Genomic DNA, 23,557 nt, shown 5'->3' on the forward strand with positions numbered 1-23,557 from the left:
GTTTTTAAGTCACACAACCTACATAGTCGAAGGAAGAAACAATAATACAAAACTAAGACCCCAATCTGTCTTCCTTTGCTTGTTTTGTGTTTCACTTCCATTACCTAGAATGTGTTTTGCCAGGGCAGTAAATTTTGCTATTTTGGTCAAAGTTGTCTCTGTATCATATGTGCAGTTATCTTTGCAACCCCAGTAAAAATGCTTTCTTGGTAAACATCAAATCACCTGTGAAAGTCAGAGTGCATTCATTCACTTGAGAAAAGAATAAGTGAGCTATATGCTTTCATTATTTTATTGAGAAGTTACTGAAGGCTGTTACTTTATAAGGGGTAGCAAGTGTGAGATTTGTGTCAGGGTGGATGTAGCTTTACTTACGTTTTTCAGATTTTGATACAGAAGAAATGAAAAAAAAGTGTTCTTTTTGCCTTGGAGAAAAAGTTATCTGAAAAGGAAAATTTCCACAAAGTTTCAGCATAAAAGGAGAGAAGTTCAAGTCCATTCATTACATGTTTAGGAGTATATTTTGTCCTATCTGGCACTGCCCACAGAGGAAATACTTGGGCTTTTAAGAGTATGTGGGCGTGGGCATATGCTCCAAGCATTTGCCCAAGTCATTTCACTTTAGGGAACCTTTTTTCCAAGTGTAACTTCTTGAAAGAGAAAAGGCTTTTCTAAGTGAAACTCAAATTCTCAGCCCAAATGCTTAGAGACCCCAGACACTCTTTGTGCTGAGTTACAGAGTCAGTATTAAATAAGTCTAAAAATCGGATTAAAGTATGGCTAATATCTGACAGCACATCCACCTGAAAATGTTCTTGCTTGAAGAGCTGAAGGTTATGTTCTGAAATTTTATTTAAAAATCCCCCAACACTTTTCAAAGCTGAAGAATTCTTTTGTGGACAAATTTTAATTTAAATTATACCTCATGCAAAATCTTCTCAGCCGAATTTTCAGCACCATCTTTCTATCAACATCAACATCAATGATGTTTTATCTTACTAAACATCATGGAATTTTGTCCTTGAGTAAAACTATTAAAATACAAAAAGGAGCAGTTTAAGGATGTTGATTTAGGAGATCAGTTATTATCTCTCTACATGGTAAATTGTAGCATTTTTAATTTTTGTGTTTTTTTCTCCAACAAATAATGCAAATCTTATAACGATTTAATCAAAATGTGATCTGAAACTGCGGGTTAAAATATAATTGGCACAATTTTTCTGAAAGGCAGTTTAGTCAAATGCATTTGAAAAATATGTATATCCTTTGACCTGTCAATTCTACTTTTGCGAATTTATCCTAAAGAATAATTGAAAAAAGATAGGGATACAAGGTTATTCATCTAAACATGAGAGTTATATTAGTGAAAAATTTTTAAATGACCTAATAAGTGACCTCATGAGAGTAGACTTCATTAAGTAAATGGTAACTATCACATGAATATTTCATGAATATATATTTCACATATATTTCAATATATTTATTGAGCACCTCATGTATGTGTGCTAGACGCTCTTCTAGGGTATATGGCAGTGATGAAGCAGAGAACATTCTTACACATAGTTTACATTTTAATATGTTGTTGGGCTAGTGGGCAAGTGGACATCACTACAGTTATTAAAAGTGAGTCATAGAACTACAGTTGTTAATGTGGAAAGATGTTCTGTGTACAATGGTGAGGATATATTAAGGAATGGTAAAAACCGCAGTTACTTTTGCACCTAAATAAAATTACAGATAACTATACTGCTTTGGGGTGAAAATAATATAGAACAAAGGCAACAAGGACACCAACAGTTATTATCTCTGGACCATGAATGAGCACTTTGAAAAACATATCTATATTTCATATTTTCTTCTACAATGAAGTGTTGATTTTTTAAATGCAGAGATTCACCTAGTAATTCGTTTGAATGATCCAAAAGTTTCTGCTGTTCAAGAGATTGATCTATCATCTACCATCTGCTTGTCTGTCCATTTATCTATCTATGTATCTATTTCTGAAACAAGAATAGAAATAAACTTCAGCTTCCTTCAGATAGGTATTTCTTTGTTCATTGACCATTACCGTCAGAAAATATTTCTAGATGTCTAACTAAAATCTGTTGTGCTGAAGTTTATGTCCATTTCTTCTTCTCAAGAAATAGAATCCAGTGACCACCCTTCATGTTACAACCTCCACATTTTCAGTCACTTCACACAAGCCACGTCTCGACCTCATTTCATATATTCTCGGAGCGTATTTTTTCCATTGCTCTAGGTTTCCACCTTCCTTTCTGGGAGTATGAATCTATACCATTGTGCTGTGTATGGTGGTTATGCAAATTAGCACATACCACAGAAAGGATTTGAGGCTGGGAACCGTCTAAGTTATAGGAGAAAAAAAGAGAGTACAAGCTGTACATGTCATTCCCAGCTTGGTACTCTGTCGGCTTCCTGTCTTCAAGCTGTTGGTGCCCAGTGCCAACTACACAGACAAGAGTTTTTGTAGAGAGAACAGGTGTGTATTAGGAATCCTCTAAAATCAGGTCCTGAAAAGTTTACCTTGAAAACTTCAAGAAGCAAGTATGTGTTTTCTGAGCCTACAGAACGTCATGGCCAAGGAAGCCTTTGAACATGCAGCTAAGTTTTAGAATTCCTGAGTCCCAGACAGACAAGGAGAGCTGTCCATTTTCATTAACTCCAAATAAAAGCTTGAATTTAGCCTGAAGCCCTTTGCCTTAGTCTTCCTTGCAGCTCTCCAGCTTACAGCCTTGAGAAGTAACAGGCAATGAAGGAGGCTTGCATTTCAGGACATAATTGCTCTCAACAACTGTGTTGTGGGTTTTTCTTCTCCTTCTGCAAAGATGAAAGATGCCTAATCAATGGGCATCCTCATGAGGAGGAGGGAACAGAGTAGAACAAAAGTGTCCAGGGTGGATGCAAATCTGTGGATGAGAGCCCACCTAGAGTGCCTTGCTGGCGCTTTATCTGGGGGCCTGGAGGCACTGATTCTGGCAGCCTGCAGAATCTGTGGCAGCCTGCAGTGCCTGTGGGCAGGGCACCATATAAGTGCATGATAAAATCAGCTAATGCCTTCGTCAAACTATGTCTTTGCTTCTAGGCTTGAGGATATTATCCTGATTCCATTTGCATTCTAGGTAGCAAAGGGAAAACCCAAAACTGGGCATAATTTTAAGAAAATTATCTTATTACTTAGGATAATTCACAGATGGAGAGTTGAAACTCAGAGTCTGTTAATTATCACTTCTTCATATACATTAGAGAAGTCTGAAATTGACTATAAGCTTATTCTATCCACATTTTATTTTGTCCTGTGATAACAGGATAACAAAATATCTGGTTGACTCTTTTTTTTTTTTTCAAATGCTCATAGGGGGAGCATGTCTTTAAAGAACCAGACATTCCAACTTGCCTAAATTTACCAAATGTTATGATGTTATCCTTCATTTACTCATGCCACATTTTTATAGTGTTCCAAATTTCTAGCCACCATCATAGGATAGAGAAAAGCAAAACCAAATGTTTCTTACTAGTGGGGAGCTCACAGTAGGAAGGTAGAGGGACAGAAATAAAGTGCTAAGATAAAAGGCAGGAGGGGTCAGCCCTCATCCTGGATGGCTGGCTGGGTGACAGTGCCCTTTGAATCCTCCTTGTGGGTTGAGGAGCAGAGGAGGCTGTTTGCAGAGATGGATTGAAGGAGCAGCCTGAGCAGATGTGCACAAAAGCAAAGGAGCGACGGATATTAAAGGAAGAGTTGGCCTTCCAATTTGCATGGTTCCAGACCAATCCAACATCTGAAAATCTTCAGAGAACATATAATATTGAATTCAAAATAATATATTGCAGCAAATTTTAGAAATTGAGGAAAGTAATAAAATCATTGAATTTCCTATTACCAAAGAGCTGATACTAACCCACTGTGAGAAGCACAAGGGCTTGGAATTGCCTTCTTTTTCATGATAATGGACATACGTGGATAGATCAGCAGCATACCTCATGTAATGAAAAGAGTGTGTGACTTCTATTCAGTGTGCCACATTCCAGGCCTGACTTTGCCATTTGAGTAGCTGGGCAATTCACTTAAAATCCCCAATTTTAAAAAAGTGCATTAAAGTATCCAATTAAGTGTGTTATATCTTAATATGTGACATATAAAGTATATAAAAATATGTGCACATGTAATATAGAGAGTTGCCAAAAGACAAAATCACAACAAATTTAAAAATCTTAACTGCCTTTTATTTGTGATGCTAGAATCAGGCAACACCTCATTCTCTAAAATAGAATGGATGCTCTGATGAGCTGAGCAGAGGTGGGTGGCCTTATAGACAGAAAAGGGCTAAGGAGAGCAGAAATGGAACAAAAAGCAGATTGGTTGTTTCAAAATGACTTTCCTAGTAAAGGTTAAAGCAAAGGGGACTTTCTTATCACGCTAGCTAAAACTGTCCTGTTTGGGGATTTTATATATACATATATAAAATGTAAATGCTCAATTTTCAGCACATTAAAGATTTTTTAGCTTCTTATTCTGAAATAATTATAAATTCATAGGAAGGTACAAAGAAATATATAGAGAGTTCCCTGCACTCTTTACCTAATCTTTCCTAATATTAACATCTCAGTGCATTTTCAAATTGCTTATTTCTTCAAGAGTCAAACTCTTTAAACTAGATTTATTTCTGAGAGCACATGAAATTCTTTCATGGGCTCCATTACAATCACTTTTAGCCAATCCATGCCTGTCCCTAGCAAGATCACACAGATACTATTTTTCTATATATATATACTATATATATACTATATATAAATATATAAAATATATATGTATTTACATATGTATGTATATATAAAATCTTGTTTTCTTGGAAGGTTAGATAAACAACTTAGTGTTGGCTTGGCGTCATGGAACTTAACATGAGTGACTCCATTTTGGTTTGATCTTTTGGGCCTGGTGCAGGAACTCAGTCCAAACCAATGGCCTTCTACAAATTGTATTTAACACACTAAAATGTATTTGAAGCATTATAAACATCTAAGTTAAGATTATCTCCACCCACAATTTCTCTACTAATCTCTGTTCATGCCGTTTCAATTTGTTTCAGCCCTGTCCATATATTTCAGACTGACAGCAATTACAGATATGACTATGGGAGTGAGTGGAGTGATCCTGGTTGGGCCTATGAGGATAAAATACCCATTCTTCCTTAACTGTTACCGCACACTGTGCTGAACAATGATTTCTGTGAAGGCATTAAGAACCTTATACAGGTCCAAGGATGAATAGAACAAGAAAGAAAAATAGTATCTGTGTGATCTTGCTAGAGGCAGGCATGGGTTGGCTAAAAGTGGTAATGGAGCCCATGAAAGAATTTCATGTGCATGTGCTCTCAGAAATAAATCTAGTTTAAAGAGTTTGACTCTTGAAGAAATAAGCAACTTGAAAATGCACTGAGATGTTAATATTAGGAAAGATTAGGTAAAGAGTGCGGGGAACTCTCTATATATTTCTTTGTACCTTCCTATGAAGTTATAATTATTTCAGAATAAGAAGCTAAAAAATCTTTAATGTGCTGAAAATTGAGAATTTACATTTTCAATGATTAGAAATAAGTATTAAATGTATCATGCACAACTGAACAGACTCTGTTAGGAGCATCTGCAACAAATATGCCATCAAGGTGTTTTTTAAGATTGTTTTTAATGGCCTCAGAGTCTCTAATAATTATCCCAGCAGGGTGATTTTTACCATGTTATAAACACATGACCCCCAAAGCATTCCCTGATCCGTATGCTGATAGGTTGTTTGGAGCTGTTGTGAGTGTTTGGGTATCATTCTTTTGGGGCAAGATGTCATTTGAGACTTGGCATGTGGCATATGGAGATATAGCTAGAAAGTAGACAAGGTAAACAACCCGGCATATAATATTTATCTAATTATGAACAGCTTTATATATTTTCTCTTTCATCTCAAATATTTTGGACTGATTCAGTGAACACAATGTACACATTTTTTTCTAATACTTGTTTGTGAATAAAAATTAATTAAAACAAATACATGTTTCATGCTGGAATTAAATAATTGAAGTTCAATTTGTGCATAGTTCTGCCAAAACAAACACACAAATAAATAAATACTTTCTGTGTATCTACTTATTCAATTAAATAGTAAGATGCCCAGAGAATTTTGGTCTGCTACTGCCTTTATTATACAGCAAATAAAGATAAAAACAGAAAAGAACAATTTTATAAACATAAGTGCATAAAAAATCCAAGCTGTATTTCTAATGAATTTTGAAAATGACATTTTTATTATTTGAGCATCTCAACCTAATTCACCTTGGGCATTTCAGTGATAGGTAAAAACGTGAGGGATAGGATGCATTGCTGTCTGGGATATTCACTTGAGTCCTTTCCACTGAGCAGCACTACCTGAAACATGCTAGAAGCTCATTGGAGATAGTGTATTTTTTAAATGAGGTGTTCTTAATCACTAATTTCTACCCTCACTCAGCATGCACTTATGAATGGATGGAGGTCCTATCCTATTGAATCAGAGACAGAGATCAGAATGAAGAAAGAACCTATATGGCACACGAGGAAGGAATTATTAGACTGGAGAAGAAAAGCCCAGCAAACAGATGGTTATCTTCTGATACTGAAAGAGCTGTCATAAAAGAAAAGTTGTTTGCAAAGTTGTTCTGTTTTATTCTGGAATGTGAATGGGAATACAGGTAGAAATAGCATTTGAAATTACAGAGACCAACTTTTTGCCTCAGAGTGAAGAACTTTGTGTTAGCTAAAACTGCCCAGTAAATAGTGAGGATCCTATCACCTGATTTGGAACTGAGTCTGGGTTCTGGGTCAGGGCTGTCATGGAAGGGATGCTTTCATTAGGAGAATTTTATCTAGTGTTCTTTGAGGTCTCTTCCAGGTCTGAGGTAAGCTAATGTATCCTTTCGTCGATATAAACTAGCCTACTGCTGAATCGGTGTCATGGACACACACTTATTGAGTGCCTACTGTATGTCAGGCAGCCAGAAACTCTGCCATTATAGAACCCACTATGAACAGAAAGATGGAAGGAGACCCCTTTCTGGGGATGAATACTCCAAGACTGTGTTGGGTAATGGGTTATGAATATGTCACAGACATTCATATTCTGCCTATCTTTATAAATAAAAACAGACTCTCTTTGAAAAGAGTCAGTAATGCTTTTTAAAATTTTTATATTCTACAAAGATATACCAAGATGTGCCAAAAAGTATCTTTTTATGATTTCTACATTCAGTATGGAAAACATGAGTGAGAAAGTAAAATATTAATTAAATAATGTTTGCTCAATTAATGACACTTCTCTATCAGAGGGGAAAAATGTCTTTGGATATGATACTGTATCTGGGTTTGGTATAAATATTGATTAAATAGACAATATGGTTTTTGTTAACAACTGGTCTTGAGTCTGAAAAACTAAAGTTTGAGAAGAGAATTTTATATTTAATGGATGAGTGATCACTGGCAAGTCACTTAACCTATATCTGTTTCTTTATTTGTCAGATGGGGATAAATACAGTAACTACCTCATGAGTGCTCGCAGTAATAAATATTTGTTGAATGAATGAGGGATTTTAAAGAATTAATGAAGACTGAATTTATTGTACCTGTCAAAATACCAGGTGCACAGTAATTAAATAGTGATGTGTATGGAAGTCATGATAGTGATGATAGTGGTTGTAATACTCTCTCTGTTTGGAGATGATACAATCATCTATGTAGAAAACTATGGAATTTATTTTAAAAATGGTTAGAAGACTAAACCAGGGAGAAGTGGAATCCTTGAATAGACAAATAACAAGTTCTGAAATTGAGGCACTAATTAATAGCCTACCAACTAAAAAAACCCAGGACCAGACAGATTCACAGTCGAATTCTACCAGAGGTACAAAGAGAAGCTGGCACCATTCCTTCTGAAACTATTCCAAACAATAGAAAAAGAGGGACTCCTCCCTAACATGTGTCATGAGGGCAGCATAATCCTGATACCAAAACCTGGCAGAGACACAACAAAAAGAGAAAATTTCAGGCCAATATCCCTGATGAACATCGATGTGAAAATCCTCAATAAAATACTGGCAAACCAAATCCAGCAGCACATCAAAAAGTATATCCACCATGATCAAGTTGGCTTCATCCCCGGGATGCAAGGCTGGTTCAACATATGCAAATCAATAAACATAAGCCATCATATAAACAGAACCAATGACAAAAACCACATGGTTATCTCAATAGATGCAGAAAAGGCCTTCAATAAAATTAAACACCCCGTCATGCCAAAAACACTCAATAAACTAGATATTGATAAAACGTATCTCAAAATAATAAGAGCTATTTATGACAAACCCACAGCCAATATCATACTGAATGGGCAAAAGCTGGAAGCATTCCCTTTGAAAACCCACACAAGACAAGGATACCCTCTCTCACCACTCCTATTCAACATAGTATTGGAAGTTCTGGCCAGAGCAATCAGACAAAAGAAAGAATTAAAGGATATTCAAATAGGAAAAGAGGAAGTCAAATTGTCTCTGTTTGCACACGACATGACTGTATATTTAGAAAACTCCATGGTCTCAGCCCCAAATCTCCTTAAGCTGATAAGCAACTTCAGCAAAGTCTCAGGATACAAAGCCAATGTGCAAAAATCAGAAGCATTCCTATACACCAACAATACACAGACAGCCAAATCATGAGTGAACTTTTCATTCACAATTGCTACAAAGAGAATAAAATACCTAGGAATCCAGCTTACAAGGGATGTGAAGTCCTTCTTAAAGGAGAACTACACACCACTGCTCAAGGAAATAAGAGAGGATACAAACAAATGGAAAAACATTCCATGCTCATGGATAGGAAGAATAAATATGAAAATGGCCATACTGCCCAAAGAAATTTATAGTTTCAATGCTATCCCCATCAAGCTACCATTGACTTTCTTCACAGAATTGGAAAAAACTACTTTAAATTTCATATGGAATCAAAAAAGAGCCTGTATAGCCAAGACAACCCTAAGCAAAATGAACAAAACTGGAGGCATCATGTACCTGACTTCAAACTATACTACAAGGCTACAGTAACCAAAACAGCATGGTACTGGTACCAAAACAGATATATAGACCAAAGGGACAGAACAGAGGCCTCAGAAATAACACCACACATCTACAACCATCTGATCTTTCATAAACCTGACAAAAACAAGTCATAGATTCCCTATGTAATAAATGGTGTTGGGAAAACTGGCTAACCATATGCAGAAAACTGAAACTGAACCCCTTCCTTACATCTTGTACAAAAATTAACTCAAGATGGATTAAAGATTTAAATGTAAGACCCAAAACCATAAAAACCCTAGAAGAAAACCTAGGCAATACCATTCAGGACATAGGTTTGGGCAAAGACTTCATGACTAAAACATCAAAAACAATGGCAACAAAAGCCAAAATTGACAAGTGGGATCTAATTAAACTAAAGAGTTTCTGCACAGCAAAAGAAACTGTCGTCAGAGTGAACAGGCAACATACAGAACAAGAGACACGTTTTGCCATCTATCCATCTGACAAAGAGCTAATATCCAGAATCTACAAGGAACTTAAACAAATTTACAAGAAAAAAAACAAACAACCCCATCAAAAAGTGGGTGAAGGATATGAACAGACACTTCTCAAAAGAAGACATTTATACAGCCAACAAACATATGAAAACAAGCTCATCATCACTGGTCATTAGAGAAATGCAAATTGAAACCACAGTGAGATACCATCTTACACCAGTTAGAATGGCAGTCATTAAAAAGTCAGGAAATAACAGATGCTGGAGAGGATATGGAGAAATAGGAATACTTTTACACTGTTGGTGGGATTGTTAATTAGTTCAACCATTGCAGAAGACAATGTGGCGATTCCTCAAGGATCTAGATCCAGTGAGCCAAATAATGCTAGAAATATTACTAAGAAATTTACAAGAAATACCATTTTACCCAGCAATCCCATTACTAGGTATATACTGAAAGGATTATAAATCATTCTACTATAAAGACACATGCACATATATATTTATTGCAGCACTATTCACAAGAGCAAAGATTTGCAGCCAACACAAATCCCCATCAATGATAGACTGCATAAAGAAAATGTGACACATATACACCATGGAATACTATGCAGCCATAAAAAAGGATGAGTTCCTGTCCTTTGCAGGGACATGGATAAAGCTGGAAACCATCATTCTCTGCAAACTAACTCAGGAACAGAAAACCAAACACTGCATGTTTTCACTCATAAGTGGGAATTAAACAATGAGAACACATGGACACAGGGAGGGGAACATTACACACTGAGGCCTGTCAAGGGGTGGGAAACTAGGAGAGGGATAGCATTAGGAGAAATACCTAATGTAGATGACAGGTTGATGGGTGCAGCAAACCACCATGGCACATGTATACCTATGTAACAAACCTGCACATTTTGCACATGTACCCCAGAACTTAAAGTACAACAAATAAAAAAAATTGGTTAGAACTAATAAGTGAGTTTAACAATGTTGTAGGACACAAGATTAACATACAAAAATCAACTGTAACTTATATACTAAAACTAAACAATTGACATTAAAATAAAAATAATGCATTTTATAATATATCAAAAACATGAAATGTTTAGGGATAAATTTGACTAAAGATGTGTAAGCTCTGTATACCAAAACTGTAAGAGAAATGAAAGAAGACAAATACATAAAGATAAATACCATTTTTATGGATCAGTGGACTCAAAGCTGTCAAGATGCCAGTTCTTACCAAATTGATTTTTAGGGTAAATCTAATCCCAATCAAAATCCTAGTGCGTTTCCTAAGTGTCTTATGGATTTTAAAGATGATTCTATAATTTATATAGAAATGCAAATCACCTGGATTAGCCCAAACAATTGTGAAAAAGAGCAAAGTTGGAAGACTTAGACTTCCTGATTTCAAGACTTATAAAGCTACATCAATCAAGACAATGTGATATTGGCATAATGGTAGACAAATAGATTAATGGGACATAATGGAGAGTCCAGAAATAGACCCATACATGTAGCAATAGATTTTTTGACACAGATGCAAAGGCAGTTCAGTGGAAAAAGAAGAGTCTTTTCAACACATGGGACTGGAACTATGAACATCTGCATACCAAAAAATCAACTTAGAGCTATATCTTTCACCATAAAGAAAACTCAAAATGAATCATAGATATAAATACAACATCTAAGACTATTAGACCAGAAGAAAACATAGGACAAAACTTTGGTGACTTTGGATTAGGCAAGGATTTCTAAGATACAGTAACAAAACATGACCTATTAAAAAAATTGATAAATTAGATATGAAAATATAAGATTTTTACCTTCCAGCATTACTATTATAAGAGTGCAAAGATAAGCCACAGACTGGGGGGGGAAGTTAGCAAATCACTTATCTGATAAAGACTCATCCAGAATATGTAAAGAACTCTTGAAACTCAAGAAAACAAACAACCCAAATTTTAAAATAGGCAAAACGTTTGAACACTTAACCTACGATAACTTCTTTATCTTAGAGAAGATATTCAGGTGAAAAATAAGCACTTTCAAAGATGCTTAACATCATAAGGAGGATGCAAATGAAAACTTGAATGAGATACCATTATATGCCCATTAGAATATCTACATTTGAGACACCATGCCAAGTCACCCACAGCTGGGGATGTGGAGCAACTGGAACCCTCCGCATTCACTGCCAGTGGGAATGTGAAACGGTGCAAATATATACCTATCCTGTGATATAGTCATTCTATCCCTAAGTTATTACTCAAGAGTAATGGAAGTATTCTTCCATATAAAACTTTGAGATGCATGTTCTTAGCAGCTTTATTTGTAATAGTTAAAAACTGAAAGGCACTCAAATATTCACCAATAGGTCAATGGTTAAAAAAATAGTGGTATACCCACACAATGGAATATTACTAAGAAATGAAAAGGAATTAACTATTGTTATACACAAAATAACATGGATCAATCTCAAAATAATTATTGTGAGTGAAAGAAAACAGAAAAACAGTACATACTATATTATTTAAGTTGTATAAAATTCTAGAAAATGCAAAGTTATTTATAATGACAGAAAGGTAATCTGTGGTTACCTGGGGGTAGAAAGAGTTGGGAGCAAGGGATTGAAAATGAGAAAGAGACTACTTTGGAGGACCATGGATATGTTTGTTGTTTTGATTGTGGTGACAGTTTCATGAAAATCAAAACTTACCAGTTGTTTGCTTTAGACATGGACAGGTTATTGTATTCCAAATACCTCAATTTAAAAAAAAAAGCAATAAAGAATGCATTGTGGTTGTCATAATGTTAATGGCCCTCAAGACGTGATTTTGGCATTCCTTGGTCAATCTTAAAAGTGAGTTTTTACTGTAATCCCAGCACTTTGGGAGGCCGAGACGGGCGGATCACGAGGTCAGGAGATCGAGACCATCCTGGTTAACATGGTGAAACCCCGTCTCTACTAAAAAAAAAATACAAAAAAAAAACTAGCCGGGCGAGGTGGCGGACGCCTGTAGTCCCAGCTACTCGGGAGGCTGAGGCAGGAGAATGGCATGAACCTGGGAGGCGGAGCTTGCAGTGAGCTGAGATCCGGCCACTGCACTCCAGCCTGGGTGACAGCGCGATACTCCGTCTCAAAAAAAAAAAAAAAAAAAAGTGAGTTTTTGATTGATAAAAGAGGTAATGTGGATTTACATTCTTAGTTGTGACTATGTTGACCATCATTAGTTATAAGAGGATAGGTGTGAAGAAATGCTATCACTGGACATCGGTGGTGTTAATATGATTAATACTGAGCCTTGGAAGAAACTCAGTAATTAACACATTTCAGACTCAGTCCTTTTACAAGTTGTCCTCAAATTTTTGGATCATAAAACTGACATCTGAACATTGTGTTCCAAGATACTCATTCACACTTCTAGTTACTTGGTAAATATAGCCATAGACATCTTTTATTTTAACAAGAGAGAAATCTAATTTTTAAGGAAATGTCTGATCCTTCATTAAGAGTAAAATAAGGTGAAATCCCACCCTTGTATTTTAATTTGTATTAGTGAATGCATTTCATCTAAGGACTTCTCAAAATCCTTTTATGTCCAAAGGCTGTGATATACCATCTTCCTTTTTTAACAGTGGAAGAAAATAAATAATTTAGTGACTTCCAGGAATGGCAAACCAATTTTGTGACTGCAAATCTTTATATGTGTATGCTTTGGAGTGTGTGTGTGTGCGTGCACACACACACATGTGGAAATGTAGGCATGGCAGTTAGTCAGGCAAGGGGAAAAATAAAACTGAAAAACTTCCTTGATTTTATTGCTTATTGAATTATGTTCTCTTTTTAGTGACCTTACTTTGATGTTCCCCAAAAAGGCCAGATACTTTCCCCAAAAAAATTATGTAATGGGCAAATCACAAAGACTGCGAGAATGGCACATGACCAGAGAAGAAAAAACATCTTGCATGACAATCCATCCCCAACTTCTTACCTTTCAAGATCATCCCCTGCTTTAGGGTTTGATTACCATTAAGAACACCTATAGAATTGCTTTTGGTTCACATAGATTTAACATGTACTGAGCATCTACTATGCCACATGCATTTTGCCAAACTGTTGGTGTACATTTAATGATTACCACAACACTGAGAGATGGGTATGAAAACTAGATGTGCTTGGGTTGAACATCTTCTCTATGGTCAATTGGGTAGAAAGTAAAGGATTCCAGATATGAAACTGGGTTATTCAAGGCAGACAGTCTAGGGTTCTTCTACATTTAGCTGTGAAGCCTTGGGCAAGTTACCAACATGGTGTCCTTATCTTTAAGAGATAACCATAAAGTTTGTATTATAGGGAAATTGAATTACAGGTCTCACAACACATTATGGATCCTCAGTAAATGCTGTTTCCCCTGCTTCCCATCCCATTCTGATTCTAGAGTCTTTGCTCTTCCTAGTATATTGGTCTAAACCAGATGATCCCTTCTGGCTGTTGGCTATGCATTTATCCCCTCAGTACAGATCTGCTTAACAAAGATCTGCATTCTCCAAAGGACTGGGAGTCTTTTGAGGACAGAGACCCTTTCATTATCTCCGTTCCTCCAATGGCAGCACAGGGTCCAGTGGATGCCTGTAAATTGAATGGACAGGTCTCATGGCAGTGAAGAGGTGCCTCACGGAGCCTGCAGAACATCTTTTTTGTGTGTGTGACCTGTATCCCTCACCGCAGCTCACACCTTTCTACTCTTAGTTTCCATCCCAGAGACCACTTAGTTCCCTGTCACATATCTTTTCTCTGACTTGCAGAGCTCCAGTTTACCTGAGTGGCAGCTCTTGGCACTGTCTGCTATGAGAGTTCCACAAAACTGTCCACAGTGTCTATAATGTGCTGGTGTCCTGCACTGACAGATGTGCTCACACTTGGCCAGGTATCCAACCCTCAGAGCCCTCCTTGTCTGTTCCTTAAAGTCATGTTGACAATTGACTCTGTCTGAGAGACCAAAATAGATGGTCCTTTATCAGCTAAGATGAACCCTAAGGTTAGAAAACAGTAACATCTGGGTTGACGGTTCAGGGCCCAGCTGGCATGGCAGATTTCTAAATTCCTACAGGAAAAACCGCACTCCTACTAGACTCTCTAACAATAAGAGCTACCAGGCAAATTGTCCTAACTTTGATTTATAACCCAGACCACTAAAACTCTGGTTAGACAGAGGATTTGTCTCACAAACATTGCTTTCTGATAAGCTACTGCAGACTTAAGCCAGTATCAGCTGGCTTATGAAGTCTGCACACAAACTGTCTTTGTGTCCTATCGTTCATCTTTTGATGTAAAGAGCCAAATTCCACCTCATTTTAATGCTAAAATCCTGCGCCAAAGTGAACATAGAATGTATATTGCAAGTATGTTTGCCCACTGCGAATATGCTCAGCTCTTCTCATAAATATGTATGATGTTTCTCCCAAATCTGCTGAATATGTATGACTGCATTGTGTACTATGGGCCCTGTGAGGAATAAAACCAACCTGGCCTTCCCCTCTTGGAAAAGAGAGCACCTTCAGCACACACCGGACAGTATCTCTTCCCAGTTTGCAAACCGATATTGGCTGCCAATAAAGTTCTCCTTTCCACTGTTTAGTCATCCTGGTGGTCTTATAGATGGCAGTGTCAACCCAGTTTATAATGCTATCTTTATTCATTCAATCAATGAGCACACATCACTGTGTTTATAATAGTTTTTTGTTGTTGTTGTTGTGGTTGCTTTTACTTCTCCTCATTTTCTTCCTATTCTGTTATCTAGTACCTATTCCTCTAATGACAGATTGGCATTTCTCTTCTAACTACCAGATATCAGCCGTATTCTACAGGACCCAATTGTTTTACATATTTCCATTGAGAATATTTAAGATTAACTTTTGTCCCATGGCCTACCACTATGCAGAGTTCTTTGGCGAATTAACATTGCAGCTGAAATTTCGACATCAATCAGGTTATCACCCTTTAAATATTTTATCTGTCTTGAGTTTGAGGAAACTTTGAGTATTCCAGCATAACTGTTTCTGGACAGATGCCCTCCTCCCTCCCGGTTGCTGTACTTGGCAGTTTGCTTATGCAGGGTCCATAGGCTAAGTTATATGCCTTATTTAGACAAAAGTTTAACAGGAATACAGAGGATAGAGAATTCAGGGCAGAGCTGGAGAACTGTTTCTTGACTCCTTTCACAATGTCTTTTATAGTATAAGGATTTACATGAATTTCACGCTTTCTATGAGCCTCCTCACTACTTTTACAGTTTTTATACAGTGAGCCCAGAGTTTTCCCATCATAATGGGCTCATGATCCTGTCCCTGTGGTAAGTTTCTGTAGCCTGGTGATTGGGTAAGTGTTGTAAAGATAGACAAGAGCACTGTGTTTTCTCTGGCTTTTTAGGCAGACATCTGATTTCCTGGTTGGCACTTGTTTCAACCATGAAATGGGAAAGATTGGGCATTTTGTACTCCTAATTTAAAATGATTGTCCATGAGCATCTCTCAAAGTGGCTCAGAGTTTATTAGGGCCCTCTGTAGAGTTCTTAAGGGGGATGGAACTCGTTTGGAACATGTGTTGATATGACTTCTTCTCTGATTATGTTGGAATGGCTGTGACATTTGATTTTCAGGGAAAGAGTATGAAGGAGGGTTATATCTTTGCAGGCAAAATATTTTCTACTCTAACAGGCAAAAAAAGAATATTTGAAAGGTTTTTCTTCTTTCTGTAAATGAATAGATAAAATAATTTACCCTAGGAGAGCTTTTTATTGCATAAGAAGTCAATTCAATATCAGGTCAAATGGAGATATTGACCTGATACTACACTGATTTCCCATGAAACATGGGAAGTGCTTTGACCCCTGGCCCAACCTCTTCTCATTCCCCTATATCATCTCTTCTGTATGTGTAGATCTGTGCGCATGTTTGTTTGAGAGATATCTATCTCCAAAATTCATATAAAGTATTTGTGAATGGAATTAATACTCTATAAACGATTTAATATGGTCCTGCTGAAAATCATTTTCTTATGTAAAGAATATCTTAATTTAACCTTATGTTATGGATTTGGGTGTTTTTCATATACCAAGATTCTTTAGTGCAGTCCTTTGGAATTTGAGATTATTTATTTAATGTCTTACCTTTTGCGGTGACAGTCACACTTTTTCTTTTTTCTCTTAGGGGTCATCACTGCCGCAGACATTCTTGATCGGGAGACAACGGGGTCATACTGGCTAACAGTGTATGCCACAGACAGGGGTGTTGTTCCACTCTACTCCACCATTGAGGTCTACATTGAAGTTGAAGATGTGAATGACAATGCCCCGCTGACCTCCGAACCTATATATTATCCCGTTGTCATGGAAAACTCTCCAAAAGACATATCTGTCATTCAGATCCAGGCTGAAGATCCTGACTCTAGTTCCAATGAAAAACTGACATACAGGATTACAAGTGGAAATCCTCAGAATTTTTTTGCCATCAATATCAAAACAGGTAAGGGAATGTTTGTATGACTTCCTTTTAGTTTGTAGTCCAGCTTTTAAATTCATCAGCCTGACCCTTGCTGTGCTCATTTACTTTATTTACTAAAGAATAGCCTCTTCCTTTCTGAGAATAGTTTCTGAAAAGGTGAGTGCCACTTCTGTCTCTTTGGTATGTTTTAATTTCACTTGACATTGAGTGGGAGTTAGCTAATCAAAATCAGATTTTCACAGAAGGCCTTAGATTTGCTTTACTCATAATAATAATATGTGGTTCCCAGTCCACTCAGAGAGCCAGCTGCTTCCTTCTCTTTCTTGAAAAAGAGTAACCTGGCCTCTGCTGGATTCTATGGGCAAGCTGGCTTTGTGATGCCCCTACCTCTAGACACTTCTCCCTTGCCGATCTCCTTAAAGCCTTCACCTTAAATTCCAGATGTTTTTGCGATTCCTGTACTACCCATCAAGGAAGCATCCATATTTAAAAGAACTTCCAGTGTCTCAATTTTTACATAAAATATGTATAACTTCAATTTTCTGGTCTTTTGCTCAAAACGTTTTTAGAGATTGTAATGAAAACTTAATTGGGTGAGTAAGGATAAGAAAGGCCTAAGGATCAGTAGCAGGTGTGCATTTGGCTGAATGCATTCTGAGACAGGTATGCACATTGGAAAAGTTCTTTGCAGATCTGAGAGGTTCATTGCTTTCTTGTGATTTGCCTCCTTTAGGTCTGCACAAAGGAGTAAAATAGAGTTGTGATGGATGGGGTTTTAATTCATTGAAATTTAGAATAATTTAAATTAATTTCACCCTGGGCAAGTGAGTTGATACTGGTCAAAAAGTTAGGCTCAGTTGAGATTTGTTGGTGTGGACAAACTCAGCTCTCCTAATGAACTACTAATCTAGTTGATGGTTGTTTCTCCTGCCTATGTTTGTTAAACAGAAACATGTAGCTGACCTCAAGTATTTTATAAATGTCAGATTCCCATTAAGATAATGAAAGAGAATGTCAGGGTTTAAGAAAAAAATTATTGATTTTTCTCTAATTATGAGTGGATCAATCATTTCGTTAAGCAGACTTTTGCATTCTAACAATGTTGAATCGGGATTTGACTTGTATTTTAAGACAAAGAGAGTACTATCAGTATCTGTTGAGGCCTGCTTGTACCTGCAGGAGAGGACTCAGATTTGGAGCCTTGGCCCAACCTTTCAGAGCCCCATTAAGTGGATAAAATTCTCCATGCATCTGGGGAACAGGCCTCCAACTTTCCCTGGAAGCCCTCCTGATTTACTTTTTGGTATGACAAAGAGCTTCTTAGAACAGAGAAATGAATTCAATCACTTTGCAAATTTAAGAGGGAGGGTTGGGGTGGAGGGAGAGAGAGAACAAAAACAAAAACAATGTCACAGGAAAGAAGTTGAGGCCACGGATATCTTCACATTTCACAACTCAGTGGAGTCTGAAATACCCTAGTCAGATTCTGCTTCTTCCATCTTGATCCCATTGCTACTGGAGTCATTAATGGTGGGCCCAGCACCCTTTTTTTTTTAAAGAAACTGCAAAAGGGAAGTTTTCACTGTTCTCTTCCTTTACTTAGGACTGAATAGAAAAAATAGCTGTGGCTCACGCCTGTAATCCCAGCACTGTGGGAGGCCAAGGCGGGCGGATCATAAGGTCAGGAGATCCAGACCATCCTGGCTAACATGGTGAAACCCCGTCTCTACTAAAAATACAAAAAATTAGCCGAGTGTGGTGGCGGGCGCCTGTAGTACCAGCTACTCTGGAGGCTGAGGCAGGAGAATGGCATGAACCCAAGAGGCGGAGCTTGCAGTGAGCCGAGATGGCGCCACTGCACTCCAGCCTGGGCAACAGAGCAAGACTCCGTCTCAAAAAAAAAAAAAAAAAAGAAAAAAGAAAAAAGAAAAAAAGAAAAAATAACTGTCACAGGGAAGAGGGAAGAATTTGGGTTGGATGTGAAGTTCAGAGAAGAACACATGCATTCATGTAACTAAAGTTTCCTTTTATATAGCTTTAAAAGTTTGAACATAATTTTTCAGAAAGCCCTATTTTATCACTGTTCAGCCTAAGTTGCTAATAAGATCCTTAAGCATGTTCATAATTTCTCTCTTCTTGCCATAGATTTTTAAAAATCGTTTTTGCCAGGAATGACATTTTTGTCTAACTTATCTAATTGTCTAAAGAAATATATAGCATACCTTGTAGTTTCCAGACATGTAATAAGAAAATACTGCTCTTTTTATCCATTTATTCAATCACTAACCATTTATTGTGTCTATTACTTTTCAAGTAAGATCTAATAAAGAGGGTTATAAACTTAACATATGGTCCGAGACTTTAGGGACCCAAACTTATATGAACTTAACAAATACTTATGATATAGTGAAAGAGTGCAATAAATGATTCCAGTAGGGGAGCTTCACTAAATATAGGGTTGGTGGGAGTGATGGTCAGGGAGGGCTTCATGGAGGAAGTCACATTTGGGGTTAGAAGTCCTGAGTTTCAAATGCTTGCTCTATGCTTTCTAACTAGGAAACACCATAGAACACAGCGGGTGGGGAAACAGACTGTACTGGACAGTTTTTACCAGCTTCATGAACTTACCAGCTTCATGACCTTTGGGCAAATTATTGAACCTCTCTTAAATGTAGTTTTTAGTGAGTAAAAATAGTTGCAAGGAATATAGGATTCCTCACCTGAAATCCTTTGCACAGTGCCTGGTATCCCACAACAAAAGCTGATACCCCATTCTAACTACTCTACTGTAGTTACAGTCATTTAATCTGTTTGGACCTCACTTGCTTATCTGGAAAATGAGAATGACCTTGCTTACTCTGCAAGGGTTGCTCATGAAGTCTGAATGTCATCATGATGTGTTTGAAGGCTGTTGGTAAACCACAAAGCTCTGTAAGAGTCATGTTATGCCTATTTCTAATGAGATTCACAGAACTCCAGGCCTGGTGAAATTCTTGTTAATGGTGTTGCTGCCTGGGAGGCAGCCTTCAGACAGCTCAAGGAACTCTCTAATAGAAGCCTTAATTTTTGGCATTTCTTCCTGACTGTCTAGAGTCATTTGTCTGAAATAGTTACATCAATATAACATTTTTCAGTAACGAAGCTGGACATGTAGCTAACCAGTGTGTAGATAGATAGATTAGATAGATAGATAGATAGGTAGATAGATAGATAGATAGATAGAGAGAGAGAGATAGATAGATAGATAGATAGATACATACATACATACATACATACATACATACATACATACATAGAGGCATACTAACCAGTATATTTAGGAAAGGTTTATGATTTAGATTTTTTCTCAAATGGATGTTGACTCTAGTAAATGGATGTTGACTCTAGTAAACTAAGCTTTCATTTCCTCTTCTGCCGAAGAGTTGGAATTTTTAGAATTTGGTTTTGCTTTGGCAATGTGCTACATAATAAAGATTAAAATGATTAAGACTAATGCAAATAATGCCAATACTTATGATCTACAGCTTGTAGCAGGTAACAGATATTCCCAAACCCCAAATGGAGAGAGATTTACTTATTGAACATCTGTTCTCTACACAAATAACTGGGTTTTTTTCTACCACATCTAGAATCACATAGAATCAGTAGTTTGTGGACTTTCTTTAGTAATTCCTGTGGCTGAAGGAAAACAAAAGTTGTAATGCTGCGTGGTTTTTTCTGCTGGTAGAGAGAACTCTTGCTTAATTCCAGGTCAAGCAGTTAAATTCAATCAAATGCAGCCTACCCCCGTGTCTGAGATGGAGATACCAGCAGGCTGGTGTTCATTTGCCTTTTTGGGTGAGCAGGAATGTTGCTTCCTTCCAGTTCTTTTGAGGGAGTCCAGGCTGGCCCTCATTGGTCATCCAGGCTGAATTGGGGAACAGGGGTGGAAATTTCTTCTAGGGCTTTGGAATGTTTATTTTAGTCATGTCTACACCATGGAAACCACTTAATACAGGGCTGAGATGCCAGTGTTTAGTAGAGAACTCAGTAAATGTTAACTATTGCGATCATAATCATCATCCCGTATTTCCCACTAGAAAAAAGTCTGTGTGAGCCACAAGCACACTACTTCTGGACCCCACTGTCTTGAGGAAGGCATTTCTGAAAGGCAGCCACGTCTTGCCTTAGCAATTTCTAGGTAGCACTGAAATCTTCAACTTAGTTTTATAAAGTGCATGTTGTACCGCTGTTGATCTAGACCCCAGGTGCCAGCAGGGTGGGAGACATAACAGAAATACATTGGAAGATACTTTCTGCACTCAAGGAATTTAGTCTCATAGGAAAAAGAGAACCATCATACGTATGATATAAGGCAACCATTTAAGGCAGTTTATTTAAAAACAAAAACAAAAGAAAAAAAAACAGTTGAGCTCTGTGGACGACAAGCTTTGAAGAGTGTAACATGTCAGAGCAGAGCTGAGTAACAGGGGAGCTTTGCAGACCTGAAGGAGGCCTGAAGAATGGGCTGACCTGCAGAGAGGGTGGCCAGACAACTATACAGGGAATATAAACAAGTGAAGCTTACCGGATAGCTTGAGAGGCATGATATTATGAGAAAGCGAATTTTAAGAGTCATAAATGTCAGGAATGTGGTAAGATATTAGAAGTAACAAATACGCACATCTCTTTTCTTTTGTTTCTGAGTTTGATAACAGTTAAATTTTAAAGGGTCTTGTTTTTTTGTTTTTTGTTTTTTGTTTTTTTTTTGCATTTGGTTTTGTTTTTTGTTTTTTCCAATCTTCCTTCTGAGAGGCCTACTTCTCAAAGGAATTATTTTAAAGGGAAAAACACATATATAAAAGAGACCCCTTTATTCTTTCTTTTGTGTCTGTAAAACATAGATCCAGGATTAGCATATGCTGCATTGACAGTCTGCCTGTGAAAGTGATCGTTGCTTATTCCAGATCTTTCGATGGTTCACTGTCCAGGGCAAGGAATTTCTAAGTTTCTTTTTGCAGTTGCTCTCTCTCCCTTTGACCCATGCTCCGTTCGCTGGCATCTCCACTTGTATTTCAGTAGAGGTGAAGTTCAGCTTTCTTTTGCTTTCTGTGAGCATCTTGAAATAAACCTGAGTAAAGCATAGTTTATGTGTAGGTAGACTAGCTACCCCCACTTTAGGTGACTCAGGAGGAAGAAACCCTCTTCAAAAGTGTGTGTGATGTAAGAATACCTCAAATTCTACCTTTAACTATTGATTACTCCCAGGACAGACATGTCCTTTCTCTGTTAAAATTGAAGGAGATCGCTTATTAAAATATTGGATGTCTTTAGTTTTTTAACCAGCTGCATATAACAGCAGCTTGCCTTTTGGTGTATGGTATACAACATAGTGGATAAGAGAGAGGGTAACAGGGAGAGAAATCCAGACTGCACTTCAACTTGAAAATTATCACCTGGTGAGCTTGCTAGACTATAGAGTCTTAGGCTAGAGCTTGATTATTTGCATTTCTAACAAGTTTCTAGGTGATACTGATGTTGCTCTCCTGAGAGACTGATTAGCAAGGCTCTATGTGAAACCAAAGAGGGAGGTAACAAGGTGCCCAGAGACACCTGAAGACAAGATAGCCAACTTTATGAGTTACCCCAACATCTTACAGGGCTGGGGTTTGAGAGTTAATTCAGTCACCCACTCCCAAAAATCAACTCCCATATCCTTGCTTATACTGTCTCTTTTATCAAGTGGGGAAAAATGAAAATCCTGTCTCTTTAACTATCCGTGAGCAAAATATCACATGGATTCCTACGACTTGTAGTTAATAAAGTACCTGGGTCATATAATGTGTGGATACACTTGTATTATTTCCAAATAGATAGGATCAAGCAGAATTTATTATTAAGTGGAGTTCAGACCTACTTTAATGAATCAACAAACATTATTTTAATATATCATTATAAAAAGTGTTAGCTCATAAGATACAGATGTTCAGAAATAATTTGGTATCTTAGGTAAGTTAAGCCTTGTGTTTATGCACAGTTCCGTGTGGTGGTAATCTGCTTAGAAAACCACCCTTTGTAGGAAAAGCGGAGGAAACCTTACTTTATTTATAAATATAGGGATTTAAAGAAGAAAAAAAGGTGAGGGACAAGGATCCAAATATTGGTGCTTGTTTTTCAGTGAACACTGTGGAAATCTGTTGTTGTTTTTTATTCTTTGTTTCTTTCCGGATGGCAGAGCCCCTCCTAATGAAAAGCTAAATTCTCCTGAACGGGTAGAAATGGCCGCCGGATGGTGAGTTGATATTCATAACTACAGGCACAAGGCAGATAATGTAGCGAATGAGTATTATGAAACTGTAAATCACCCTTGCTCCTTCTTTCAGCCATGAAAGGAGCCCTTGTCCTATAGAACATTAAATTGTGTTCATTTAATCCAACAAGTCCAGTAGAACAAATCGGGCTC

The 23,557-nt window shown here is 37.3% G+C and overlaps 1 protein-coding gene across 8 annotated transcripts in view; it reads left to right on the forward strand.

Annotated features, from left to right (window-relative positions):
- Nucleotides 1-23,557, forward strand: part of LOC105484363 (FAT atypical cadherin 3) — a 695,427-nt gene that overhangs the window by 302,275 nt on the left and 369,595 nt on the right. For all 8 annotated transcript variants that reach the window (XM_071075445.1, XM_011745893.3, XM_011745895.3 and 5 more), the window contains exon 3: nt 16,822-17,136. In XM_071075445.1, the coding sequence (XP_070931546.1) occupies nt 16,822-17,136 (315 nt within the window). The remainder of the gene's footprint in view (nt 1-16,821; nt 17,137-23,557) is intronic.

This window comes from Macaca nemestrina, chromosome 12 (genome assembly GCF_043159975.1).
Source record: "Macaca nemestrina isolate mMacNem1 chromosome 12, mMacNem.hap1, whole genome shotgun sequence".
NCBI classification, from domain to species: domain Eukaryota; kingdom Metazoa; phylum Chordata; class Mammalia; order Primates; family Cercopithecidae; genus Macaca; species Macaca nemestrina.